Source organism: Lepus europaeus, chromosome 2 (assembly GCF_033115175.1).
Source record: "Lepus europaeus isolate LE1 chromosome 2, mLepTim1.pri, whole genome shotgun sequence".
Taxonomy (NCBI): Eukaryota; Metazoa; Chordata; class Mammalia; order Lagomorpha; family Leporidae; genus Lepus; species Lepus europaeus.
Genome location: NC_084828.1, coordinates 55,260,230 through 55,282,845, shown reverse-complemented (window position 1 = coordinate 55,282,845; position 22,616 = coordinate 55,260,230). Strand labels below are relative to the sequence as shown.

The following is a 22,616-nucleotide window of genomic DNA, read 5'->3' as shown; positions in this document are numbered from 1 at the left end:
AGCTGTGGGTAACAGAAGAGCAATTCCTTCCTTGTTAAGAAAGAAATTGATGTCTCAGTTTAGCAACTGTTCATTGAAGAAAGCAACCGCTCTATAAGAACCTGGAGTTCCACTAGTCTATAAAGAGAATAGTTCTTCCTCTCACATCACCATATAATTTTTATTACTTTCTTTGAATTCCTTGGTATCTAAGGAAGGGATGGAAGAACACTATAGCAGGCCTACAGAGTTTGAAGTACAGCCCTAATTGAATTTCTGTGTCCCCCACAGAAATGGGCAACACAAGAAGCATCCCCTGGGGCGCAGCAGGCAGCTCATCCAGCTCATTGCCTGCCATTCTCCCCTCTGTCCCTGCTTCAGGTGCGGCTTGGCCTGGAGCTGGCCACCACTTTGTCCCCTTGCTCCTACCTGCGCTCCCAGACCTGCACAGTGAGTGCATGTACCAGGCATCCAGAAATGCCTGACTCCTGAGATGTCCCTGCAGATGCACGCATTCCAACTGATTGGTTCCATTTCCTTTCATTTTTCCAGGGCGCCTTACTCTTCTTTTCTTGCTCTGCTTTTCCATTTCTCTCACTCCAATTGAGACCGCCTGTATGAGGCTCAAGTATTTCATTCAAGACCACACTAGGGGCAAACTCAGCAAGCCAAGCAACTCAAACCAACAAACAACTACAGGGCAGCCCTTCATAAAAAGGAGCTTGAGGTTTATGAGGCTTTTTTTTTTTTTTAAGGTTTATTTATTTGAAATAAAGGCAGAGTTGTTGAGAGGGAGAGACAGAGATCTTCCATCCATGGCTTCACACCCTAAATGGCCACAACAGTCAAGGCTGGGCCAAAGTGAAGCCACGAGTTTCATCTAGGTCTTCCACACGGGTGAAGATCTGTTTTCCCAGGCGTATTAGCAGGGAGCTGGATCAGAAGTGGAGCAGCCAGGACTGGAACCAGCATTCATATGGAATACTGGCATCACAGGCAATGGCTTAACCTACTACACTAGCATGCCGGCCCCATTTATGGGGCCTTTGATAGAGTAAAAACCAATTTCATAAACCAGTAAGGAATATATAACTAAAAGGCTGATCAAATAATGAAAACTAAAATTTGGCTCTGTATTTTAGGAACAGAGGGAAAAGGTTATAGGCAGCAACAAAAGGGTCTTCCCTAGCCAGACTACAAGGTTACTCATGAAGCTATTAGCACCTCTCCCAACATTGAAGAGATCCCTCGGAGATGGTACTCTGCAGATTGAGGGTTCCATTTCCTGACCATTTTACTCATGAGCCACAGGTTGCTTTCTGAAACCCTAGTTTTCCACTTTTAAATTAGTTGATGTATGTTTGAATTCTTATGCTAATTTTCACAGTTGTTCTCAAACTCTACCTTCTACCCTCTCCTCCAGCATAATGCTTTAGTTTTCTGCACTCAACAAAATCCTATAGAACTTTTATTTGCTTAGTTTATGAAGCTACTTTGATAGTGGGCATAAAGATTTATCTGCTAAATTTTAATTTTCCCAATAACCCACTGGCTATATCCTTATAACAACCATAAATTAAGTATGTGAGCATTGAAGAAATTTACCTTGAGAATTCTTCAGCAGTTTATTTTAAATTCCCTAACAGAAACTTCTTTAAAAAAAAAAAAATCTTATGTATCTATGAAGTGCCTTCAAAAAAGTTCCTGGAAAATGCATATTATGAAAAAACTATGCATGGATTAAAGGGTTTTGCACCAAAATAAATGCACAATTATTTCCATTCTTCCATGAACTCTTTGAAGTACTCTTATATAAGTGCTAGAAAATATTTATAATCACTTATGTGTCAAACACTTGGTTTACACATGAATTAACTCATTTATTGCTTATAAAAACCTCAGTTTTATACCCTTGGTGGTTATAATTAATAGTATTCTCATGGGACCAGCACTGTGACATAGAAGGTTACGCCTGTGCCTACAGTGCCTGCATCCCATATGGGCGCTGGTTCAAGGCCTGGCTGTTCTGCTTGGGACTCATCTACTTGCTAATGCACCTGGAAAAGCAGCAAAAGATGGACTAAGTACTTGGGCCCCTGAACCCACACGTGAGACCTGGAAGAAGCTCCTGGCTTTGGCCTGACTCAGCCCTGGCTGTGGCGGCCACTTGAGTGGTGAACTAGCAAATGGAAAATCTCTCTCTCTCTCTCACTCTTTCCCTCTCCCTCTTCCCCCAGTCCAGTCCTCCTTCCCTCCCCCTCCTTCTCTCTGTATTATTATTATTTTTTTTTTTTGACAGGCAGAGTTAGACAGTGAGAGAGAGACAGACAGAAAGGTCTTCCTTCTGTCGGTTCACCCCCCCAAATGGTGCTGCGCCAATCCGAAGCCAGGAGCCAGGTGCTTCCTCCTGGTCTCCCATGCAGGTGCAGGGCCCAAGCACTTGGCCATCCTTCACTGCCTTCCCGGGCCACAGCAGAGAGCTGGCCTGGAAGAGGAGCAACCGGGACTAGAACCCGGTGTGCCGGCGCCGCAGGCGGAGGATTAGCCTAGTGAGCTGCGGCACCAGCCTCTGTATTTCTTTCAAATAGAATTTCTTTAAAAACGTCCTCATAAATTGTATTATTATCCTGTGTTATGAGGAAATCAAGGCTCAGAGAAGTTAAATAATTTACCTTAAAAACTCTACATTAGTTGAGTAGAGAACTCATCTGTCATCCTAAACACTGGATTATGCTCTATCCTGTTAAAGATGTACAGGATTGTTTTTGGGGGGGATACACATCTACCCAGGTAGCATGAGGCATGACATTCTGTGTGAAGTGTTAACTTACATGGCTTGTCACCCATGGGTTCCAAATGTTTGATTGCAGTTATCATCTGAACAACATTCCATGTATAGATGTAAGTCTTACAAATGGTTTTTTAATTTTCAACTTTATCATAAATATGTGTACAAGATCATGAAATGCAAATACTTATACTATATAGGCAGTTTCTTCCTTATTCTTAAATTCTCTCTTCCAGAGACATTTTGTATTATTTATTTGTTAATTAAATCCATACTTCTAAATTGATCACTTCTAAAAATCATCAGTCATCCCTTATATTTATTTTTTGGCAAAAAGAAACTCTTCTGGAATCCCACACCTTTTGTCTCTGTGTTGAATCCCTTAGTTTTTGTCTCTCATGTCTTTTAAATCTGTTTTCTACTTCACTTTGTGGCATTTTTTGAGAAAAAGCTTTATGAAAGATGGTATTATTGAGTCCTTGCATGTTTTAAGATGTCTGTTTTACTTTGACACTATTGTTTAGCTGCACATAGATAAGAGGATAAAATGTAGGCTTTTGATGGTATCATCCCATTATTATTCCCTAACTTCCAGTGCTGCTGTCCAGAAGTCAGATATCATTCTGATTCTGAATCCTCTGAATAGAATCTATTAATCTATTTGCTCAGTTCTTAGGACTTCATCTTTATTTCCCAGTACTCTAAAGTCTTTGTATGTATGTATGTATGTATGTATGTGTGTGTATATATGTATATATATACACACACACACATACACATACTCTCTATACATTCTCTCTCTCTCTCTCTCTCTCTCTCTCTATATATATATATATATATATATATATATATAATTTGAGGGGCCAGCACTGTGACATAGTAAGCTAAGCCTCCACCTGTGCCACTGGTTTGTGCCCTGGCTTCTCTTCCGATCTAGTTCTCTGCTATGACCTGGGAAAGCCCTAGAAGATAGCCCAAGTGCTTGGGCCCCTGCATGGCAGACCTCGAAGAAGCTCCTGTCTCCTGGCTTTGGATAAGCTCAGCTCTGGCCATCTGGGGAGTGAACCAGCAGATGGAAGAACTTTCTCTCCCCCCTCCCAACTCTCAAATAAAATCTTAAAAACATATATTTTTGAAAGGCAGTTACAGAGGGAGAGAAAGAAATATCTTTCATCTAGTGGTTCACTCCCCAAATGGCTACAACATTCAGGCCTGGACCAGACCAAAAATAGGAGCCTGGAACTCCAAATACTTCAGCTATCTTCCACTACCTTCCCAGATGCGTTAGCAGGGAGCCGGATTGGAAGTGGAACAGTCAGATTGGAACCAGCAGCGATATGGGATGCCGGCATTGCAGGAAGTGGTTTAAACCCACTGTGTCACAATGCCAGCCCCTGAAATCTTTTTAAATAATTTACTTACTTACTTGGAAGGCAAAGTGACAAAGACAAGCAGATAGAGACAGAGAGATGGAAATCTTCCATCTGCTGGTTCACTCCCCAAAAGGTCACAACAGCCAGGTCTGGGCCAAAACCGGGAGCCAAGAACACCATCCTGGGGTCTTCCACTTGGGAGACAGAGGCCCAAGTACTTGAGCCATCCTCCACTGCCTTCATAGGCACATTAGCATGAAGCTAGATCAGAAGTAGAACAGCGGGAACTCAAACTTGCACTTTGATGGGATTGTGGCTTAGCCCACTGTGCCACAGCGCAGACTCCTGTACTCTGAAACTTTGTAGCTTGTGACTTTAGTTGTCTTTTTTTCATTTTTTTGGACATAGAAGAATTTTATATCTCAAAACTCATATCTTTGAGTTCTGGGAATTTTCTTGGATAATTTTCTGCTTTCTTTTCTCCCTTCTCTGTTCTCAAATTCCAAATAGTTGGGTCCTATATTCTCTAGAACAATCTCCACTCTTAATTCCTTTGTTTTTCCTAAGTTTTTGATCTACTATTTGGAAAATGTCTTCAACTTTACCTTCCAAAATTTCTACCTGCAGCATTGTATCTTTTATTTCAAGTAACCTTGTTTTCTGAACTCTAAAGAGAGCATCCTATACTCATTTCTTATGGACAGTCAGTATTTTAGAAATTACTTTTAGCCTATAGTGTCACTTTGTGACGGAGTGTGCTTCTTGGGAAAGACTTTGCCACAACTATTTTTGTTAACTTAGGACTTAATCAGACCATGCCCCAAAGTATCTTTCAGTTTTCATGTTAATTAACTTGTTCTTTTTGAGTTTCTAAAAATTTGTCAAGTGTCATAAAATGTTGGCAAAAAACAGAAAAAAGTAGCTTATGAATATTTGTGGCCTTGCTACAAACAGAGCTTAACTGTAAATAACTTCAAAATAGACAAGGATATAATTCCAACAATCAAACTTGGCCAAAGCACAGGGCTTCTGGCAAAAATGGATGTGGAATGCACTCCCATTTGAGTCAGAGTCCAGATGCCTGGGATTTCTTTTGTTTTCCACTTTAGGCTCACCATAATTTTGTGGGTTTTTTTTTTTTTTTTTTTTTTTTTTTTTGCTGGTCTTATTGTTAGGCCACTTAGCAAGAATTTAATCTCAGGAACCATTGGAAAACATCCATGTGTGTGTTATTTATTTAAATAAGCGATGTGTTTTTATATCTTCCTTCTCTTATTGCAAGTAACAGTGGCACCTTCTGTCATTTGAATTCTCATTAGAAACTCTATGAGGAAGGGCAAGTTTTATACCACCTATCCCACTTTTGAAGTTTGGAAAAACAGTAAATTCTACAATGTTTATAAACCTCGTTGTTCTCAAGAGAAAATCAGAATATTACTTTAAGGAGTTTTGTGCGTGTTGTTATTAACTTATGTAGGTTTTATAATGTACCTGATGCACAGCTAACACTCAAAGTGGTTGCCATTAACACTAGAATTGTGTTATTAGATTCCAGCAGTTTAATGCAAGGCCTCCATGATCAAGAAACTGGCTCTCTGAGCTCCAGGAAGTCCACTTTTTTCATCCTTGACTTAGTACCATCTGTACCAAACTGTTATCCTCTGCTTTTTACTTTCTGATAAAATACCTATCCTTTGTTCCTCCTTCTTACTTACAATCTTCCCAAAGATGGAGTCTCTGCCAAAAGCCCTGATAATTCCAAGGCTTTCACAATACTATCAGCTGGCTAAGGTTGGTTTTAAATTTAGCTAGTTTGCAGGTAAATCTGCTGCTGAAAGTCACTTTGAAGTTCTTACAAATGCCAAACTGTTCTACTGTTTGGGTTTCTTAAAAGGATCTGGTCTGCTTACACATTTTATGCAAAAATATGTCAAACCCTGTCCAGCAGCCTTATGAATAAATCTTAAAAGAATCAAAGTTATTTAAATTCCAAAAGATGCGGGTTTTCTTGTTTTATCTTTTTTTTTTTTTTTTTTTTGGACAGGCAGAGTTAGAGAAGGGTCTTCCTTTTCCGTTGGTTCACCCCCCAAATGGCCGCCACGGCCAGCATGCTGCACCGATCCGAAGCCAGGAGCCAGGTGTTTCTCCTGGTCTCCCACGCGGGTGCAGGGCCCAAAGACCTGGGCCATCCTCCACTGCCTTCCCGGGCCATAGCAGAGAGCTGGCCTGTAAGAGGGGCAACCGGGACAGAACTGGTGCCCAAACCAGGACTAGAACCTGGGGGGCCGGCGCCGCAGGTGGAGGATTAGCCTAGCTGCGGTGTGGGCCAAAGTTATTTAAATTCCAAAAGATGTGGGCTTTCTTGTTTTATCTTTTAAAAACAGAAGGCTAAGGGCCTGGCTGATATGAATCTGGCTTATCATGGCACAGAAACATCTCAGTATCATACTCTTCACAAGGCAACACTACCATGTCCGTGTTCTGGACATTATGGCCTCCTGTGAGCCACAGCAAACCCAAGTTCCAGGAGATAAAACCATGAATCCTTGCAAACAAAAATAAATAGAACAAAAACTCTTCATGTGTATTTGTTCCCATAGCTTAAGAGTCTAGTAGCTTTCAAAATTTGGTGAACAAAGGACCCACCTGGGGTACTTATTATAAATCTACTTTAACTCTTGGAAGTTTGTTCAGTAGCTACAGTAGGGATAAGAAATTTACATTTTACACAAACATTCCTCATGGTCTTATCATAATTGTGACATAGGTAGTTCAAACACTACAATAAAGAAAATTTCCTAATTCCATAGTTAAACTCAAGAGTTGAAATAAAAGGAAATAAAGCTTTCCACTTTTTTTTTTTTTTTTTTTTTTGACAGGCAGAGTGGACAGTGAGAGAGAGAGAGAGAGAAAGGTCTTCCTTTTGCCGTTGGTTCACCCTCCAATGGCCTCCGTGGCCAGCGTGCTGCAGCTGGCACACCGCGCTGATTCCAAGGCAGGAGCCAGGTGCTTCTCCTGGTCTCCTATGGAGTGCAGGGCCCAAGCACTTGGACCATCCTCCACTGCCTTCCCGGGCCATAGCAGAGATCTGGCCTGGAAGAGGGGCAACCGGGACAGAATCCGGCGCCCCGACCGGGACTAGAACCCGGTGTGCCGGCGCCACAAGGCAGAGGATTAGCCTGTTGAGCCACGGCGACAGCCAGTTTTCCACTTCTTTCTCAGGGAAGAAAGACATCTGGAGAGGACTTGATGCTCCTTGTTGCTAGAATTAGCTTGGGTCCACCACATACCTCTTTCCTTTCTATGTTGTCCATTAACAACATTGTTATTTTTGCTAATTTGGTGTTTTTAAAAAGCCAACCACCTTTTTTTTTAAATCAATCCATTTATTAGATAAAACATTAGACAAGCTGTTTCAAAATATTTTTCTCTCACTAGATTTCTAGAACAAATATTACCATTCACTGTCATCATAATTTCAAAACAGAATCAGGGGGATGGTGCTTCCTACCCAAGAATATAATGATTTTTTAATTTCCCCGAACAGCTATGAATTCCAGGTGAAACCCAAAAACCCGCTTGGTGAAGGCCCTGCCAGCAACACAGTGGCATTCAGTACTGAATCAGGTAATCGCATCACAGGAATTCCCAACAGGGAGGTAGAGGGCCACAGCAGAGCTTGTTAGAAACCTAGCTAAATGCTCAATAGTTTTTGAATTTCTAAATAATCATCCATAGATGAACACACCCTCAAAAATACCACTTACACTTTTCCTCACTTTTCTTGCTGTCAGAAAAAAAAAAAAGACAATTAAAAAAAATCATAATCTATACTAAAAAATGTTGATTGTTCTTGTATGCCTTGAATAGAAGTCAGCATCAGAGGACAGCCAAAAAGGAAACTGATATGATTGCTTTTATAAGCAGCTGTAAAATTTTCTAAGTAGACCTCTCAAACCCTGTACATGTGTACACAGAGCATTATTATTTGCTTAACCTTTATATAATAACTGGAGTTCAAGGCATCTTGGTAATCTGACCATTGGTAGTTTTTGTATGAAACTACAAGAGGAAGCTTTTGAATTTGAAGTAAAAGCTGGAAAGCAACCAAGGCTCCTAACTACTCAAACCCTAGGAAGCAGTTATGGCTGAATACCTGGAAGACTGTTCAATCGAGAACAATTTCCAAAAGCAATTCCAAACCCAGTCTTTAGCAAAAGCGTACTATTTTACAAGTAAGATTTCTTAACAGCTGAATGTATTCATCTTCTCCGCCACACCACTGGAATGTTGAGATTTTACCTCGTAATGTCTGACTTCTGTTGTTTGCTTCTTTCTCCACAGCGGACCCAAGAGTAAGCGAGCCAGTTTCTGGTAAGTAGCTGCCTAAATGGGAACACAACTGGATGATTTTCTGAACAGATTCCATTAAGCAGGCATGGTGGAATTTGAATCACACTTGCACTATTCTCTCCCTTTCATCCTCTGTCAGTCAGACACGAATGTTTATCTAACACATTGAGAGCTAGCTTGTTCTTGAATAAGATGGGTAATTTGAAGTTTACTTTTACTCATGCACTAAGCCATCTCAAATCTTGTTTCATAATTAAAATATAGCATCTTCACTTTGACTGTTAGTAGTAAGTCACATTAAATCAGCTGTTGAAATTTTCTAATATACTTAGAAAAAAGAAACCTAAAGTGTTTCTAAAGGGCACTGTTCACATCTAGCACTGCAAAGGCGTTCCACATCTGAAGGCACTTGCCCTGAGATCTACCTCGTATGGACAGACTGATTTTGCAGTTTACTTATTTAAAACTTTGTAATATTTTTGGTTCCCATACATAGTATTGGAAAAAAAAAATAGGTGTCAGCAAGTTGACAATTTTGCAAATTTTTTAAAAAGTTTTTAGAACAGCTCTTTAGTACTTCTGAGTCAGATACTAAACTATGTTTTCCTTATGCAGCAGGAAGAGATGCAATCTGGACTGAAAGGCCCTTTAATTCAGACTCTTACTCAGAATGTAAAGGCAAACAGTATGTCAAAAGGACATGGTATAAAAAATTTGTAGGAGTGCAGTTGTGCAACTCGCTCAGATACAAGATTTACCTGAGCGACTCCCTCACAGGTAAGCAGGGTTTACCAGGTTTGCTCTGAGCCTGTATCTTCAGGGAACGTTTTGTAATAATCTACAGCTTGACCTTTTCTTTAGAAACTTCCAAGCACCAAGGGTAATGTAAATACAAATTTTCCTCTCAGCAAGATTTTACTGAAATTGGTACTGTCCTAGAAACAACTTTTAAAGACATGTTATTAGAAAGCAAGCAACAGAAATGCAATTTGCAACAGTGCCATCATGGCACCACCACATTCAAGTTCAATTTTTTTTTTTTTTTTTTTTTTTGACAGGCAGAGTGGACAGTGAGAGAGAGAGAGAGAGACAGAGAGAAAGGTCTTCCTTTGCCATTGGTTCACCTTCCAATGGGCGCCACGGCCAGCGCGCTGCAGCCGGCGCACCACCCTGATCCGATGGCAGGAGCCAGGTGCTTATCCTGGTCTCCCATGGGGTGCAGGGCCCAAGCACTTGGGCCATCCTCCACTGCACTCCTGGGCCACAGCAGAGAGCTGGACTGGAAGAGGGGCAACCGAGACAGAATCCGGTGCCCCAACTGGGACTAGAACACAGTGTGCCAGCACCGCAAGGCAGAGGATTAGCCTGTTGAGCCACGGCACCAGCCAAAGTTCAATTTTGTCACCCAAGAAAAGCCTATTGATAATATATGAATCTAACAATAATAATCATGCAAGGATTAGGACATCTAGATGATACCAGAAGGGTTTTAACTCCTGGCTCCACAGCCTATAAGGTTGTAATATCCTATATTCATACAATAAAAAAATTAACAAACAAATATATATGCCTAGGCCCAAAAAAGAAAGGTAGACATTTGATGTAATTCAGCAACTATTGACTGATTATCTGCTTGGTGCCAGAACTGGTTTAAGTGTTAGGGCCAGAGAATCACACAAGACACCTTCATGCTTTCATGTGGCTTACCTCTCCTTACCTTCTTAGCAGATGTATTTACCTGTAAATGAACAAGAATTTCTTACAGGTACTTTGAAGGAAAGGTGTACGAGTGAATGGCAACAGATTCAAAGCCCTTTAAGCTAGAATGGTTAGGGAAGGCCCCTCTGAAAAGGTAATTTATGCTAAGAAAAAAATGAGAAGGAACCAACTGCACAAGGATAAAAATACCTTGGAGTAGAGGAAAGAGAAAATGTTAAGTCTTGCGGGAGAGGGAGAAGATACCAGGTCTATTTTGCTAGTGTGGCTGAGATTTAGTAAGGCAAGGATCAGGCAGACGTGAACCCATGTTGTGTTTTGAAATTGGGTACGGACTTTTAGATTTTATTCTGAGTATCCATGGGAGACTGCTAAAAAAATGTATTACCTGACTTGCATTTTTATTTATTTTTAAAGATTTATTAATTTGAAAGAATTAGAATGCATGAGCGAGCTTCCATCTGCTGGCTCACTTCCCAAATGGCCACAATGCCCAGGGCTGGGACTGGCCGAAACCAGGAGTGGCAGGGGCCCAAGAACTTAGGCCATCTTCTGCTGTCTTTCCCAGGCCATTAGCAGGAGCTGAATAGGAAGTGGAGCAGCTGGGATACGAACAATTTGCACATATCATCACAAGCGGCAGCGTTACCAGCTACACCCCAACACTAGCCCCCTGACTTGCATTTTTTAAAAATGACTAACTTCTGAGAAGTGGAGGGGATAAAGACCATAGATAAGAGTGAAATCAGGGACAGTAGTTGGGAGACTACTCCATGGTTCAGTCAAAAAACACATTGGTGACTTCAACTAGGCAGATTTGGAGAAAAAACAAACGTGCAAGAACAAGAAAGATAATTCTGTGAGAATTTGATTCAGAACTGTCACATGTCACAGAATGCGGCATTTTATTGTCCTTTTCATTTCTGGTTCTTTCAGGAAAGTTTTATAACATTGGTGATCAGAGGGGCCATGGAGAAGACCACTGCCAGTTTGTGGATTCATTTTTAGATGGCCGCACAGGCCAGCAACTCACTTCTGACCAGTTACCAACCAAAGAAGGTATATTTACTGATCCTCCTCGTAAGCAAAAGGGCTTCACAGATTAACACAGAAGGAGAAATAAATTAAGCTGAGGAAAGCAACTGCTTTATAAAGAATTGCATAAACTAAAGCTCCAATTAGCTAGAAACAAATGAAGACTTATCTGTAAGTTACTCAACTCAAACAGAGCTGAGGGAAATTACACAGATGTTCAGTGAGTTCTACTTGAACATCTGAATTTGCAAAGTTCTAAAATATCAGTTTCTCACATTTAAATTATTCTTGCATTACTGAGCATATTGCATTACTTTTAACTCCCTTAATTTTTTTAATAAGCGATTTTTTCAAATAGGAAAAAGGTTTATAAGTAATTGTACAGATATCATTAGAATAATTCTGGAAAATGAGTAATCCCTGTGACTTGCTAAAGACACATTAGTACTATGCTGCAAAATGAGGCCTCAAGGACTGACAATGCACTTAGTAACTGTCTGAAGAGTGCACTAATGTATTACTCAGGAATAACTAGGAAGTTCTTTAGACTTTCCAGTAACAAATTTTGTTCATTGGCACTTAAGTCACCTTTTTTTAAGATCTGTGAATGTACCGGTGGCTGATTGAAACTACTGGCAGACACTACCAGCCCTCGCACTCCTGACTTGCTAAGGCAAAGGTCAACAACTTTTCTCCCTCAGGAAGGAGCCCCGGGACTTCTGCTGCTAGCAGTTTAAGTTCTTTGGCTTCACCTAGAGTTACCATCAGTTGCCATCCTTCCATGTATGAGATGTGAGGGCAAAAGTATACTTTGTTCAAATTTTGTTTCTTCTCTCTCAGGTTATTTTAGAGCAGTTCGCCAAGAACCTGTCCAATTTGGAGAGATAGGTGGTCACACTCAAATCAACTACGTCCAGTGGTATGAATGTGGGACTACAATTCCTGGGAAATGGTAGATGCTGCAATGATGATCAAAAATTCCTTCTGGTTCTTCATGGCAAAATACAATCATTGGAACACTACAGTTTTTGTGATGTTCATTCAAAGCTATTTTGTTTACTATGTATAAAAGTCTACAATCTAATTGATAGCAATATTAGATGTTTATTGTTAGAAAAGATTGCTAAGAATATTTATCAGGTTTTACAAAGTCATTTTAAGAAAGCAAAATATTGATGTTAACAGAATAACATTTTTTGGGGAAGCTGGCTCCCTGTTCATGGTATTTTAAGAGATCATTTGTATATTATTTATCACATTGTTGTAATAATGTTTTGAAATACTTTTATAACAACATCAAAAACGTAAAAATCTTACTGATGTGTACACTTCCTTTTTGTGAGTTAATTCCATAAATCATTTAACTTATTGGATCAAATTATCTTCAGCCTATACATATAAAAGGGAAAAAAAGTCTTACTATTCATGTTTATTTAAATTTCAAACTTTTTAACAGCTAAACAGCTTTTCTGAAGGAGTTTAAATAGTTACACATGTATTACTAATATATACTTCTCTAAAATATCTGCGAATTACTAATTTTTTAAAATCACATTTCCTCTGAAATTTGGAATAGTTTCTAAAAATACGCTGTGTTCTCTACCCGTAAATATGTAATTATGTCTGAATATACTTTGTTAAACTATCCCTCTGCACAGCTATTTGTATGATTCTAATGAGGCTGAATGTGAAGTCTGAGCATACACACAAAAAATGCATGATGAGATCCTTACCAAGATACTTACTCTGTAAGACTTCTACGAATGAATGTATTGGGGGTGTTTTTGTAATTGTTTAACTCAAGCTGTAAGGAAAATCAGAGTCATGTTCATTAAAAAATGGTATTGCTTTCCTTCAGCTGGGGAGAGAAGATAGGGATGGTGCATTGTTGCCCTCACTCTGAAAGAACTTCTCCCTTTGCTTATACCTTCCAATGTGCTGCATTTTGTATTTTTCAAATAAGTATAAACTCTGCAATAAAAAGATGTAGTTTTTTTTTTAATTTCTGAATGATTCATTAGTATCTAAAGGAAAATAAAGTTATATGAGAAGGTTAGTAGATCCTGAAAATTTAATAGCCTATTGTGTTCAAAAAGTTTGTTTTAAAAACTGATCATTGCAGTACCTTTCAGAGTCAGGACACTAAATCGTACTCTCAGAAGGGAAATTTTTATACTTCATTTTAAAAATTCTGGAAAATATCTTTTAAACATATAAATAACAAGACAACTAATGGATTCAATCATCTTTATTAACCTATCAATGTTACATTTATACATAATATCTAATTGTCTTTTCAAAGGGCTCTACATTTAAGTACATCAAGTTATTAGTAAAAAGCCAAGTAAGATGGCTACATCTCAACCCAGCATTTTAATATCTTCTGGACAAGAGAAGCTAGAAGGTCAATCACTTTACACACATGTAAGAATAGTGTTCCAAAATAACTAGGAAGCTGCTACATTTTTTAAGCGGGGAAGGAAAAAACTTTCATTTTGGTCTTGTTTTATATTCCAGCAATTTATACTTCAATTAACAGCGACAATTATAAAAAATGCTCTGCTTTTTTAAATTTCTGAACTTCAGTACAAATTAAAATAGTATTGGAGTCTTTTGGGATAGCAATCAGCTACATTCATCAGTGTAGCTGAGCTTCCTTATCGATAACCAGGTCCAGGTTGGACATAGCTCTGACCAAAGGGAGGACGAGAACGTACATAAGGGTTGGGCCCACTTGTAGGAGGGGCAACAGTACCTCCAGGGGGTGAAGTAAAGCCTGGTCTTGGCTGATAGGCCCCAGGTTGGCTTGGAGCCATTCCAGGTTGACAGGCAGGAGCCACAGTGTAATTGGCAGGCTGAGACGTTTGGGAAGTGTACGTTTGTGGAGGGTAATTGCTCGCCTGGTACTGCTGTGGTGGTTGAGCAGGCAGTTGTTGAGGCTGACCAGAAAAGGCAGGAGCTGGTGCCTGCGAAGTTGGTTGTTGGCCATATCCCTGGAACTGCTGAGGTTGCTGGGGTCCAGTCTGCTGACTATAACTGGCTGAAAAGGTAAAATAACACAAAAAATCTTATTTCTCTCTTGATGAAAGTTTTCCAGAATTAGTCTACTGTTATGGACCAAAAATGTGCAGAGTAGCTCCATCATATATTATTTCAAGACCAAGTACTTATCAAAGAGGCATTTGAAACTACTATATATATTGTCATTACAACTGCTTCAAGACTAATCCCAGAGAGCAAATTCGTGTGCTAGCATAATGTCTAGATAAAATAGGTGCTCAGATGATAAATGAAGGAATTATACTTTCTGGGAAGACGAATAATACAAAAAATAAACAGTCATTAAGGTTTTGAGGGAGACCTATTTAACAACAGTATCAAATACGAACACATTGTAGAGAATGAGTATTTTTAAAAGAAATACTACAAATGCATCTTAATTGAGATGCCTAAAAGTTTATTCACTTGTTAAAAATCTAAGCCATTTAAGAAACACAAGTACTTTCAGTCCTTAAAAATCTATTTCTTTGAGATTTTAAATGTGATGCTTTTTAAAACTCAAACTTTGGACTTAGTAGTGTAACACACACAAAATGCATTACCATTATTGCCCCACACACTCATTAGCCATAGTCATCAATTACTAGGATGTAATTTTTAAAAACAAGTCTGCTTCACTGAAAACTTTTATCTCTACCAGGAAACACACCTGCAGCTACTTGCAATGAAACCTCTCCATTGACTGGAATCCTGTCAGCATTAAATACCAGATACATAAGAAAATTATTAAAATATGTACAACCCTGCATTTAAAAAAAAAAGGATTGAATGAATTTGAGTATATTCTGAACTCACCTTGAACCTGGGTTCAAAATTTACTCATGAAAGAAACCTTTATGACATAGTCCATGAACAAAACTGGAAAAGGTCACAGAGGGAAACTGGCAAACAGTATCAAATGTTACCACCACTTAGTCTCCAAGCAGAGTATTTAGTTGACTATTTCCATATCTCTCAATGAAATTCAAGTTAATAGGACTAATGGGATCAGAAATACAAAGATAATAATTTGAAAAGAACTAAATTCTACTCAGACTGAGATCCTAATTAAAAGTATTAAGAACAAGCTTAGTTGTAAGTAAACCAAGTACCAAAGGCATTTCTGCTACAGCAGCATCTAAATACTGAACTAAAATCAATTCCTGCCTTTGCTGTTGCCACCTGAAATCCCACCTGTTGTGTTTTTTAAACAAAGTAATTAAATCCTTTATGTTTGCTCAGGAGAAGGCTGAGATGTCATTTCATTAGCAGTCTGCTTGTCTTTTGATCACATTAACAATGCTTCTATTCGTCTACAGTCTCTTCCCACAGCAAAATAGCCTTTCATGAAGAACAGGAAAAACTGCAAGAAATGGAAATCCTATGGGATTTCATTTTTAGTAAGTGAGTAATCTAGGAAAGAGATCATTCTAGTACAGCTCTGTGTCCTTCAGTAAGTCACCACCTCTTAGATCCCTACTTGCCTCATTTACAAAATGAGTTGGTAGGATAAGCACTTAGAATAAGCTGTGACACTTTTAAAAGACCGAAGGCTGACTCCCAATTCCCAACCTAAGGAAATGATTTCTTTGGGAGTGGGACCCAGGTATCATAAACTTCTCCAGGTGACTCTGAAGTCCAATGAGAGCTGAAATCCCCTGCATTAGATGATGAATAGGTCTCTTCAACTCTGATACTCTTTTTACAATCACCATTTGTAACACTTTGATATTTACTTTTAGAAACTCCTAAGTCAACCTTTCCCCTAATATATAATCCAAGCTTAAACTTATTCCATCTATTTTATACAATTAAAAACTAGAAGCTACAGTTTAAATCACTCTACAGCCAAGCATAATCCAAATACAGTTACTGTATGTGTTAAAGTATGTCAGACTCCATTAATACAGACTGGTATGGTCTAAGGCAGAGGTCAGCAAACTTTTTTCTCAAAAGGGTCACAGGATAAAGTTTAGGCTTCCTAGGCCACAAGGTCTGTTGTAACTACTCCGCCATTATAATACAAAGGTATCAAGAAACAGTACAGAAATGAATGAGAATAGCCAAGTATTTTAACCAAAAAAAAAAAAAAAAACCACCCTTCATTCACAAAATAGGTAACAAGCCAGATTTGTCTAGTGGGCTAGATTTGCTGACCTCTGCTCTAATTGATAAAATTCCATAAAATAGAATTGACAAAATTCAACAAATTATTTTGAATTACAGCTGAAATTCTGACACTCAAATCTCTGGCTATAAAACAAGAATTGGACACAAACTCACATAAATATAAAAATTTAAAGTTACTTTAAAAAGATTTAGCATATTTAAATACATAGACCATCATCAACTGACAAATGGTAAAACAAAAAGATAGCCAGGATCCTACTTAAAACAACTAATGTTCTTAGTTGCCAGAATTACATTTTATATGGCCCAATTTTGGTCCATAAACACCTATATGGTTTTAAAAGATTTAAAAACCTAAGCAGCTGAATTTAGTGTTGATTAAATAAGGTCGTCTTTCCACACATGTGAGAACTGTTAAGAGTTCTATGGATACTGAGAGTATACTGGGATTGTGTGTTATACCTAAATCAGGTGGTGGAATCTTTCTTTTTGCAGTTTTAAGTCACCTAAGAGGTAAACTGATCACATTACAACGGTTAATTTTCTATCAAAAACTTTATTACTGCCGGTTGCTGCAGAGTTTGATCTGCCCACTGGAAAATTAAAATATTGATTTACAAGGAAATATTTACATAAAACTAAAAAATCAAGTATCATTTTCTCTATTAAATAATTACTTAATACCCTCTATGACAATGTTAACCATTATAAACCAAGGAAGACGAAGAGCTTAAAAGTTAGTGAATATAGAAACAGATCAAAAACTATGAGCCAACTCCCTTTTGACACCTGCTCACCTGAATACTGCACACCATACTGCTGAGGTGGCTGAGGTGGAGCCTGCGGCTGCTGCGCACCATAACCAGCCTGTTGCTGGTACTGTTGGTACAGCTGGCCTAGAAAAGCATAAACAAGGAAAAGAGGCACATTAAGTTACTGATCCTATCTGGGGCCAGTAAGCCACAGAGAAATTTTTTCATTGGTTTATGTCTTTTTCATCTCTCCTACTTTGCAGTTGTTTTAATGGTGGATTAACTAGGTCTAATGTTCGGAGTACTTAAATTTTAATATCTAGCTAGTACTAGATTCTTTAAATCTTCAGAAAACTCATATTGGTTTATTCTGGGAAATATTCATTAACTGTCTGCTATTAATCAAAAGCTACTGGTAGCAGGCATCGCAGCTCACTTAGCTAATCCTCCACCTGTGGCGCCGGCACCCCGGGGTTCTAGTCCCAATTGGGGCGCCAGATTCTGTCACAGTTGCTCCTCTTCCAGTCAAGCTCTCTGCTGTGGCCCGGGAATGCAGTGGAGAATGGCCCAAGTGCTTGGGCCCTGCACCCACATGGGAGACCAGAAGGAAGCACCTGGCTCCTGGCTTTGGATTGGCGCAGCGCGCCAGCCGTAGCGGCCATTTGGGGTTGAACCAACAGAAAAGGAAGACCTTTCTCTCTAACTCTGTCAAAAAAAAAAAACAAACTGATAAATCATACACTTGTAGCAGAAAGTGAGACAGATATCCAAAACAAAAATGCAAATTCATATCAGGCACCACTAAGTGGGCAGACAAAAGATGGTGCCTACTCAACTGCACTGGTGACTCAGCCCCAAAGGTGTCTTTCAGTACTGCCCTCTGGGCTACACTAAAGCAATCTATATCCAGATTGCTTCCAAACGGCTGGGCTGTTTAATATAAAAGTAAAATCTGCTAAACTACTTTTTAAGCTATTAATCCTCTTCCAAAGTACAACAAAATAAACTCACAAAAGTTTCTTCAATGTTTTCTTAATGTTTTAGGCAACAATATAAAACAGCACAGACATTAATTTAGATACTACCTTAATGCAGACTAAATATTACAACAGAAGTGATCTAAACTAAAAAGCAGGTACAGAACATAAAATCAAGGGGAAGAAATAGGTATACTTTAACCTCACTCATAATTCCTATTTCAGATTCAGAAAAACCAAGTAATTAACCTGAGGTCAGTTAACTAAGAACAGAATCACAGCTAAGAACCATCACTGGAACCCAGGTATAACCCCAAAGCTTTAGTTTAAGTGATTCTGTTCATGTTCTCTCATTTAATATAAATATTAACTTAGACATCATCAAAAAAGTTGAGGTTGAAGCTCCATGTACTAGACTGCTTGCATCAACACTCTAATTATTGTTCTCAATAAAAATGTACATGGAGGTCAGGGGTGGGTGGGTGGTGTCCACCTACCAGTTAAAAAGCTGGTTAGGATGCCCATATCTCACAGTGGAGTGTAATGCCCACCTCCTGATTCCATATTCCTGATAATGCAGGAGGCAGAGCTGTGGCTCAAGTAGCTGGGTTTCTGCCAACTATGCAGGAGGCCCATGTTGTGCTTGATTCTTGGTCCCCCAACTATGACCCTTTGCAAGCATCTGGGGAGTGAACTAGCAGACGGAAGCTCTGGGCTCCTCTCTCTGCCTCTCAAATTTTATTGTACAGGGTTCAATGCTTCTTAAAGCTAGCTAGGCTAGCTTCCTTGTTTGTGTCAAGTTTTCCTAAACTGCCACAAACACATTCTGAAAATACCACTTCTACCATTAAAAACTGCAGAGGTTGATTTCTGTATCAGCAGAGTATCTCTTTTGCTAACTTTAAACCCACTTCATCCCAGTCCAAATGGGACTCTGTAACAGTATTTCACAAGCTAATTAAAAGGTGTCTGTATACGCTTTTTTTAAAAGAAAAAAATCTTTACATCTTTGAGAGATTTGAAGGATATAGTACATGAAAAACACAAGGTACAGACATTGTTCATAGTAAGCAATGTTTTGAGTAATAAAAAGCATGCTATGTTAAGTTTTATGTATTATGTTTTAAAAGAGAATTAGTGATAAAGAAAAAAATAATTTTAAAGAGCAAGACCTAAGGGGAAAATGGGTACAGGGTAAATGACAGTGAAACTACTGAAAATATACTTTGTGGGGCTGGTGTTGTAGTGCAGCAAGTTGAGTTAGGCCATTGCTTATGATGCCAGCATCACATATCAGAGCAGCTGGTTGCAGTCCCAGCTGCTCTACTTCCAATCCAGATCTCTGGGACACCTGAGAAGGCAGAGCTATATGGCCCAGGTACTTGGGCCCCTGCCACCCATGTATAAGACCTGAATGTACTTCCTAGCCCCTGGCCTTGGCCTGGTCCAGTCCCATGTGGAGAGTGAACAAGAAAATGAAGCTCTCTCTTGTCACTCTGCCTTTCAAATAAAGAAATTTTAAAGATAAACCAGAAAGTAGGGTCCAGAATTGTGGTGCAGCAGCGTAAGCTGCCATTTGGGCCGCCAGATATCAAAGTGCCACATAACAAAGTGTGTCCCTGTTGCTCTGCTTCAGATTCAGCTCCCTAATAACGCACCTAGGAAAGCAGTGGATGACGGCCCAAGTACTGGGGACCCTGCCACCACATGGAGGACCTGGATGCAATTTAGGGCCCCTAGCTTCCCCGGGGGAAACAATAATTTGGGGAGAGAAACAACAAATGAAGATCTCTTGCTCTTTCACTCTGCCATTGAAATAAATATATCTTAAAAAAAAAATACAATGCACTTTTACAGAGTGCTAGCCCATCTCCATGGAAATGGGTAGGTACCCTTTGCATCCTCAGAGATTAGAAAGATTTGACTCCATAATACAAAAATGACCGAAGAACACAATAAACATGTGCACCAACTTGTTTGCCCCTCCCACACTGAGCAGGGATGACCTGTACACCAAGAAAATCCTGAGAAATGACAATGATGTTTCGTAGGACAGACCATAAAAATAGTCGTCTACCTTACTCTCTTCCTTATTCATTCATTCTCTCGTGGCAGCTGCCCTGTCATGAGGTCATTCAGCAGCTCTATGGAGAGGTCCTCACATAAGAACAAAAGCTTCCCAAGTAATTTTCTGGTCCCTCATGATATTTACTGCTCTTATTACTACTTATGTTTTTGGCAACTACCCAACTACACACATTTTTCCAATAAGAAAGGCACTGGCTTTATCTAAAGAACAGTAACATTGTCCTTTTTTTTTTTTTAAACAATGTCCAATAGTCATGCATTACATAATGTTTCAGTCAATAACAGACTGTATACACAATAATGTCTCCCAAGATTATACATATCACATAGCGACATCATAGCCACCTAAGTTTGTAGAAGAACATAATATGATACACAACAATGAAACTGCTTAAGGACACATTTCCCTGAACATCTCTATCACGAAGTAAAGCAATGCTTTATTAATTCTTTCCACTAAACACATTAAGACCACAGTCTTAGAAGGGAAAACCTTACAATTCCAAGGTCCCTTTTATGGGATTTAAGAACTCAAAATTGTTTTATTTTGAATTATCACATCCTATAAAACACTGCTACATAATCAATTATAAGTAATACATTTCTATGTCTATAATTCTATTCAAATTACAACCAGCAGTTAATCTAAGCAACTAATGATGTCAGGTACTCTTTATACATCAAAAAGGATTCAGTAAAATAGCCTACAATGCATTTAAGGAATCTACAAATAACTACTACATCCCTAAAGCTGTACTATCCAATACATTAGTCTCACATCAAGTAGCTACCGAGCACCTGAAATGTGCTGCATTGTGTTTGAACTGTTCAAAATAAGTCTCACATCCAGATTCCTAACACACAGTGCCAAATGCAACTGAATAACTTTTTAATAGGGATTACATGTTGATGTACTACATATGTTGAGCTGAATAAAACCTAATTAAAATTAACTTTTTAAACACTTTAATGTAGCTAAGAGAAAATTTTAAACTACACATAGCACCCATTTAACTCTTTTAGAAGCCTGATTTAGAATTAAATCAGCTATTAATCTTTTGATGTCACATAGCTAACTTTTATATTGTATGTTTTAATGTAACCTAAAAGTAACAGTTGTAGCAAGGCAAACTATTGATGCACTCTAAACAAATTCAATGACTATCAAATGGTGTTAATTTGATGAGAATTTTTACTATATAAACTTTCATTTTACAATTTTTACCTATTTGAAAATACTCAATTAAAACCAACCTCTCATAATCTGAGATACTGCCAGTGGAGTCCTAAATCTTACTTCTCTATCAGTGAACAGCAAACCTTATTTTTAACCCTTCCAACTGCATTCTACAATGATATAAACTGAATTAAAGCAGTACTGTTTTTAAACAGTTTTAGTTCACCTGAGTTAGTATTAAACTCTCCTTGTATCCAAACTCTGCTTTTGCTTCCCTGTTTCATTCATCCCCACCTGCTACAGTTCTGCTTTGTTGTTCTAGTTTCGACAGTTGCATTTTGTTGCAGAGGAAGACTGTAACTGAGTTGATTAAAAAAGCCATAAGCAAGCGATTGAAAATTCTTCCCAGAGCACTGATTTGTAAGTGAAACGCCACCTGCTAGTGTTTAATGACTAGTATTTGTTCAATGAACAGCTCTGAAAGTATCACCACAGGACAAGATTCTATTCCCAAAGCAGCCAATTCATTTTAGGTTTGGTTTGGTTTGGTTTGGTTTTTAATGTTACTGATAACCTCAATCACTTGCTTCTGGTGCTGAAAACTTACCATGCCACCACCTGACCCCTTATACAAATACTTGGGAGCATTACCTGGTGATTGATTCGAAGTGGCATGTGTTTTTAAGGGTCCGTGGGCAATTCATCAAAATAGTGTTCTGGCATCTGGAAGGTACCCTAAAGTAAGTATTCAGCACTGACATTTGCCATGCTCTGCAGTGCCTCACAGTTTTCACTGTGGGACCTTAGGGGCCTACTCTGGGCTTGTGGCCTCTGAATCCTCTTCAACCGCAACAATGACCCCTTCATTCATTTTAAATTCTGAGCTTCCAAGTTACATTTCACTCAGGACTAAAAATATCCTTTTAAAACCAGTGGTTTAGTCCAGTTTTCACATTTTATTGTGACAGATGATCAAAACCGAGACCCCAACCTGTTAATCCAACATACACTATTTTAGAGCAATTTGGCTTAAAAATATTACTTTTTTTTCTATTAAAGTCATTTTGCTAACTGGATAAAAACATGAAAAGGCTTTCCAAAAAGAGTATACTTAAAGACATTTACACTTCTACTCTTAACATCCTTTTAAATTACAAAAATAATGCAGAGATGCTGAAGGGACAAAGAGGGAAATACAGTAACATGTAA

General features: G+C 38.7%; 2 protein-coding genes across 35 annotated transcripts in view; one reads left to right on the top strand and one right to left on the bottom strand.

Annotated features, from left to right (window-relative positions):
- ABI3BP (ABI family member 3 binding protein) overlaps positions 1-13,414 on the top strand; it is a 298,516-nt gene extending 285,102 nt beyond the window's left edge. For 18 of the 31 annotated variants that reach the window (XM_062207122.1, XM_062207063.1, XM_062207129.1 and 15 more), the window contains 5 exons: positions 7,688-7,767; positions 8,485-8,514; positions 9,109-9,270; positions 11,146-11,268; positions 12,085-13,412. In XM_062207122.1, coding sequence (XP_062063106.1) covers positions 7,688-7,767; positions 8,485-8,514; positions 9,109-9,270; positions 11,146-11,268; positions 12,085-12,200 — 511 coding nt within the window. In that variant the 3' untranslated portion in view covers positions 12,201-13,412. Of the gene's footprint in view, positions 1-7,687; positions 7,768-8,484; positions 8,515-9,108; positions 9,271-11,145; positions 11,269-12,084 lie in introns of all 31 variants that reach the window. The other 13 variants (XM_062207128.1, XM_062207055.1, XM_062207044.1 and 10 more) reach the window with 9 other exon arrangements.
- Positions 13,415-13,477: 63 nt separating this feature from the next.
- The window catches only part of TFG (trafficking from ER to golgi regulator), a 41,936-nt gene continuing 32,797 nt past the window's right edge, over positions 13,478-22,616 (bottom strand). For all 4 annotated transcript variants that reach the window (XM_062207177.1, XM_062207152.1, XM_062207160.1 and 1 more), the window contains exons 7-8: positions 17,211-17,309; positions 13,478-14,284 (exon numbers count right to left, since the gene is read on the bottom strand). In XM_062207177.1, coding sequence (XP_062063161.1) covers positions 13,902-14,284; positions 17,211-17,309 — 482 coding nt within the window. In that variant the 3' untranslated portion in view covers positions 13,478-13,901. The remainder of the gene's footprint in view (positions 14,285-17,210; positions 17,310-22,616) is intronic.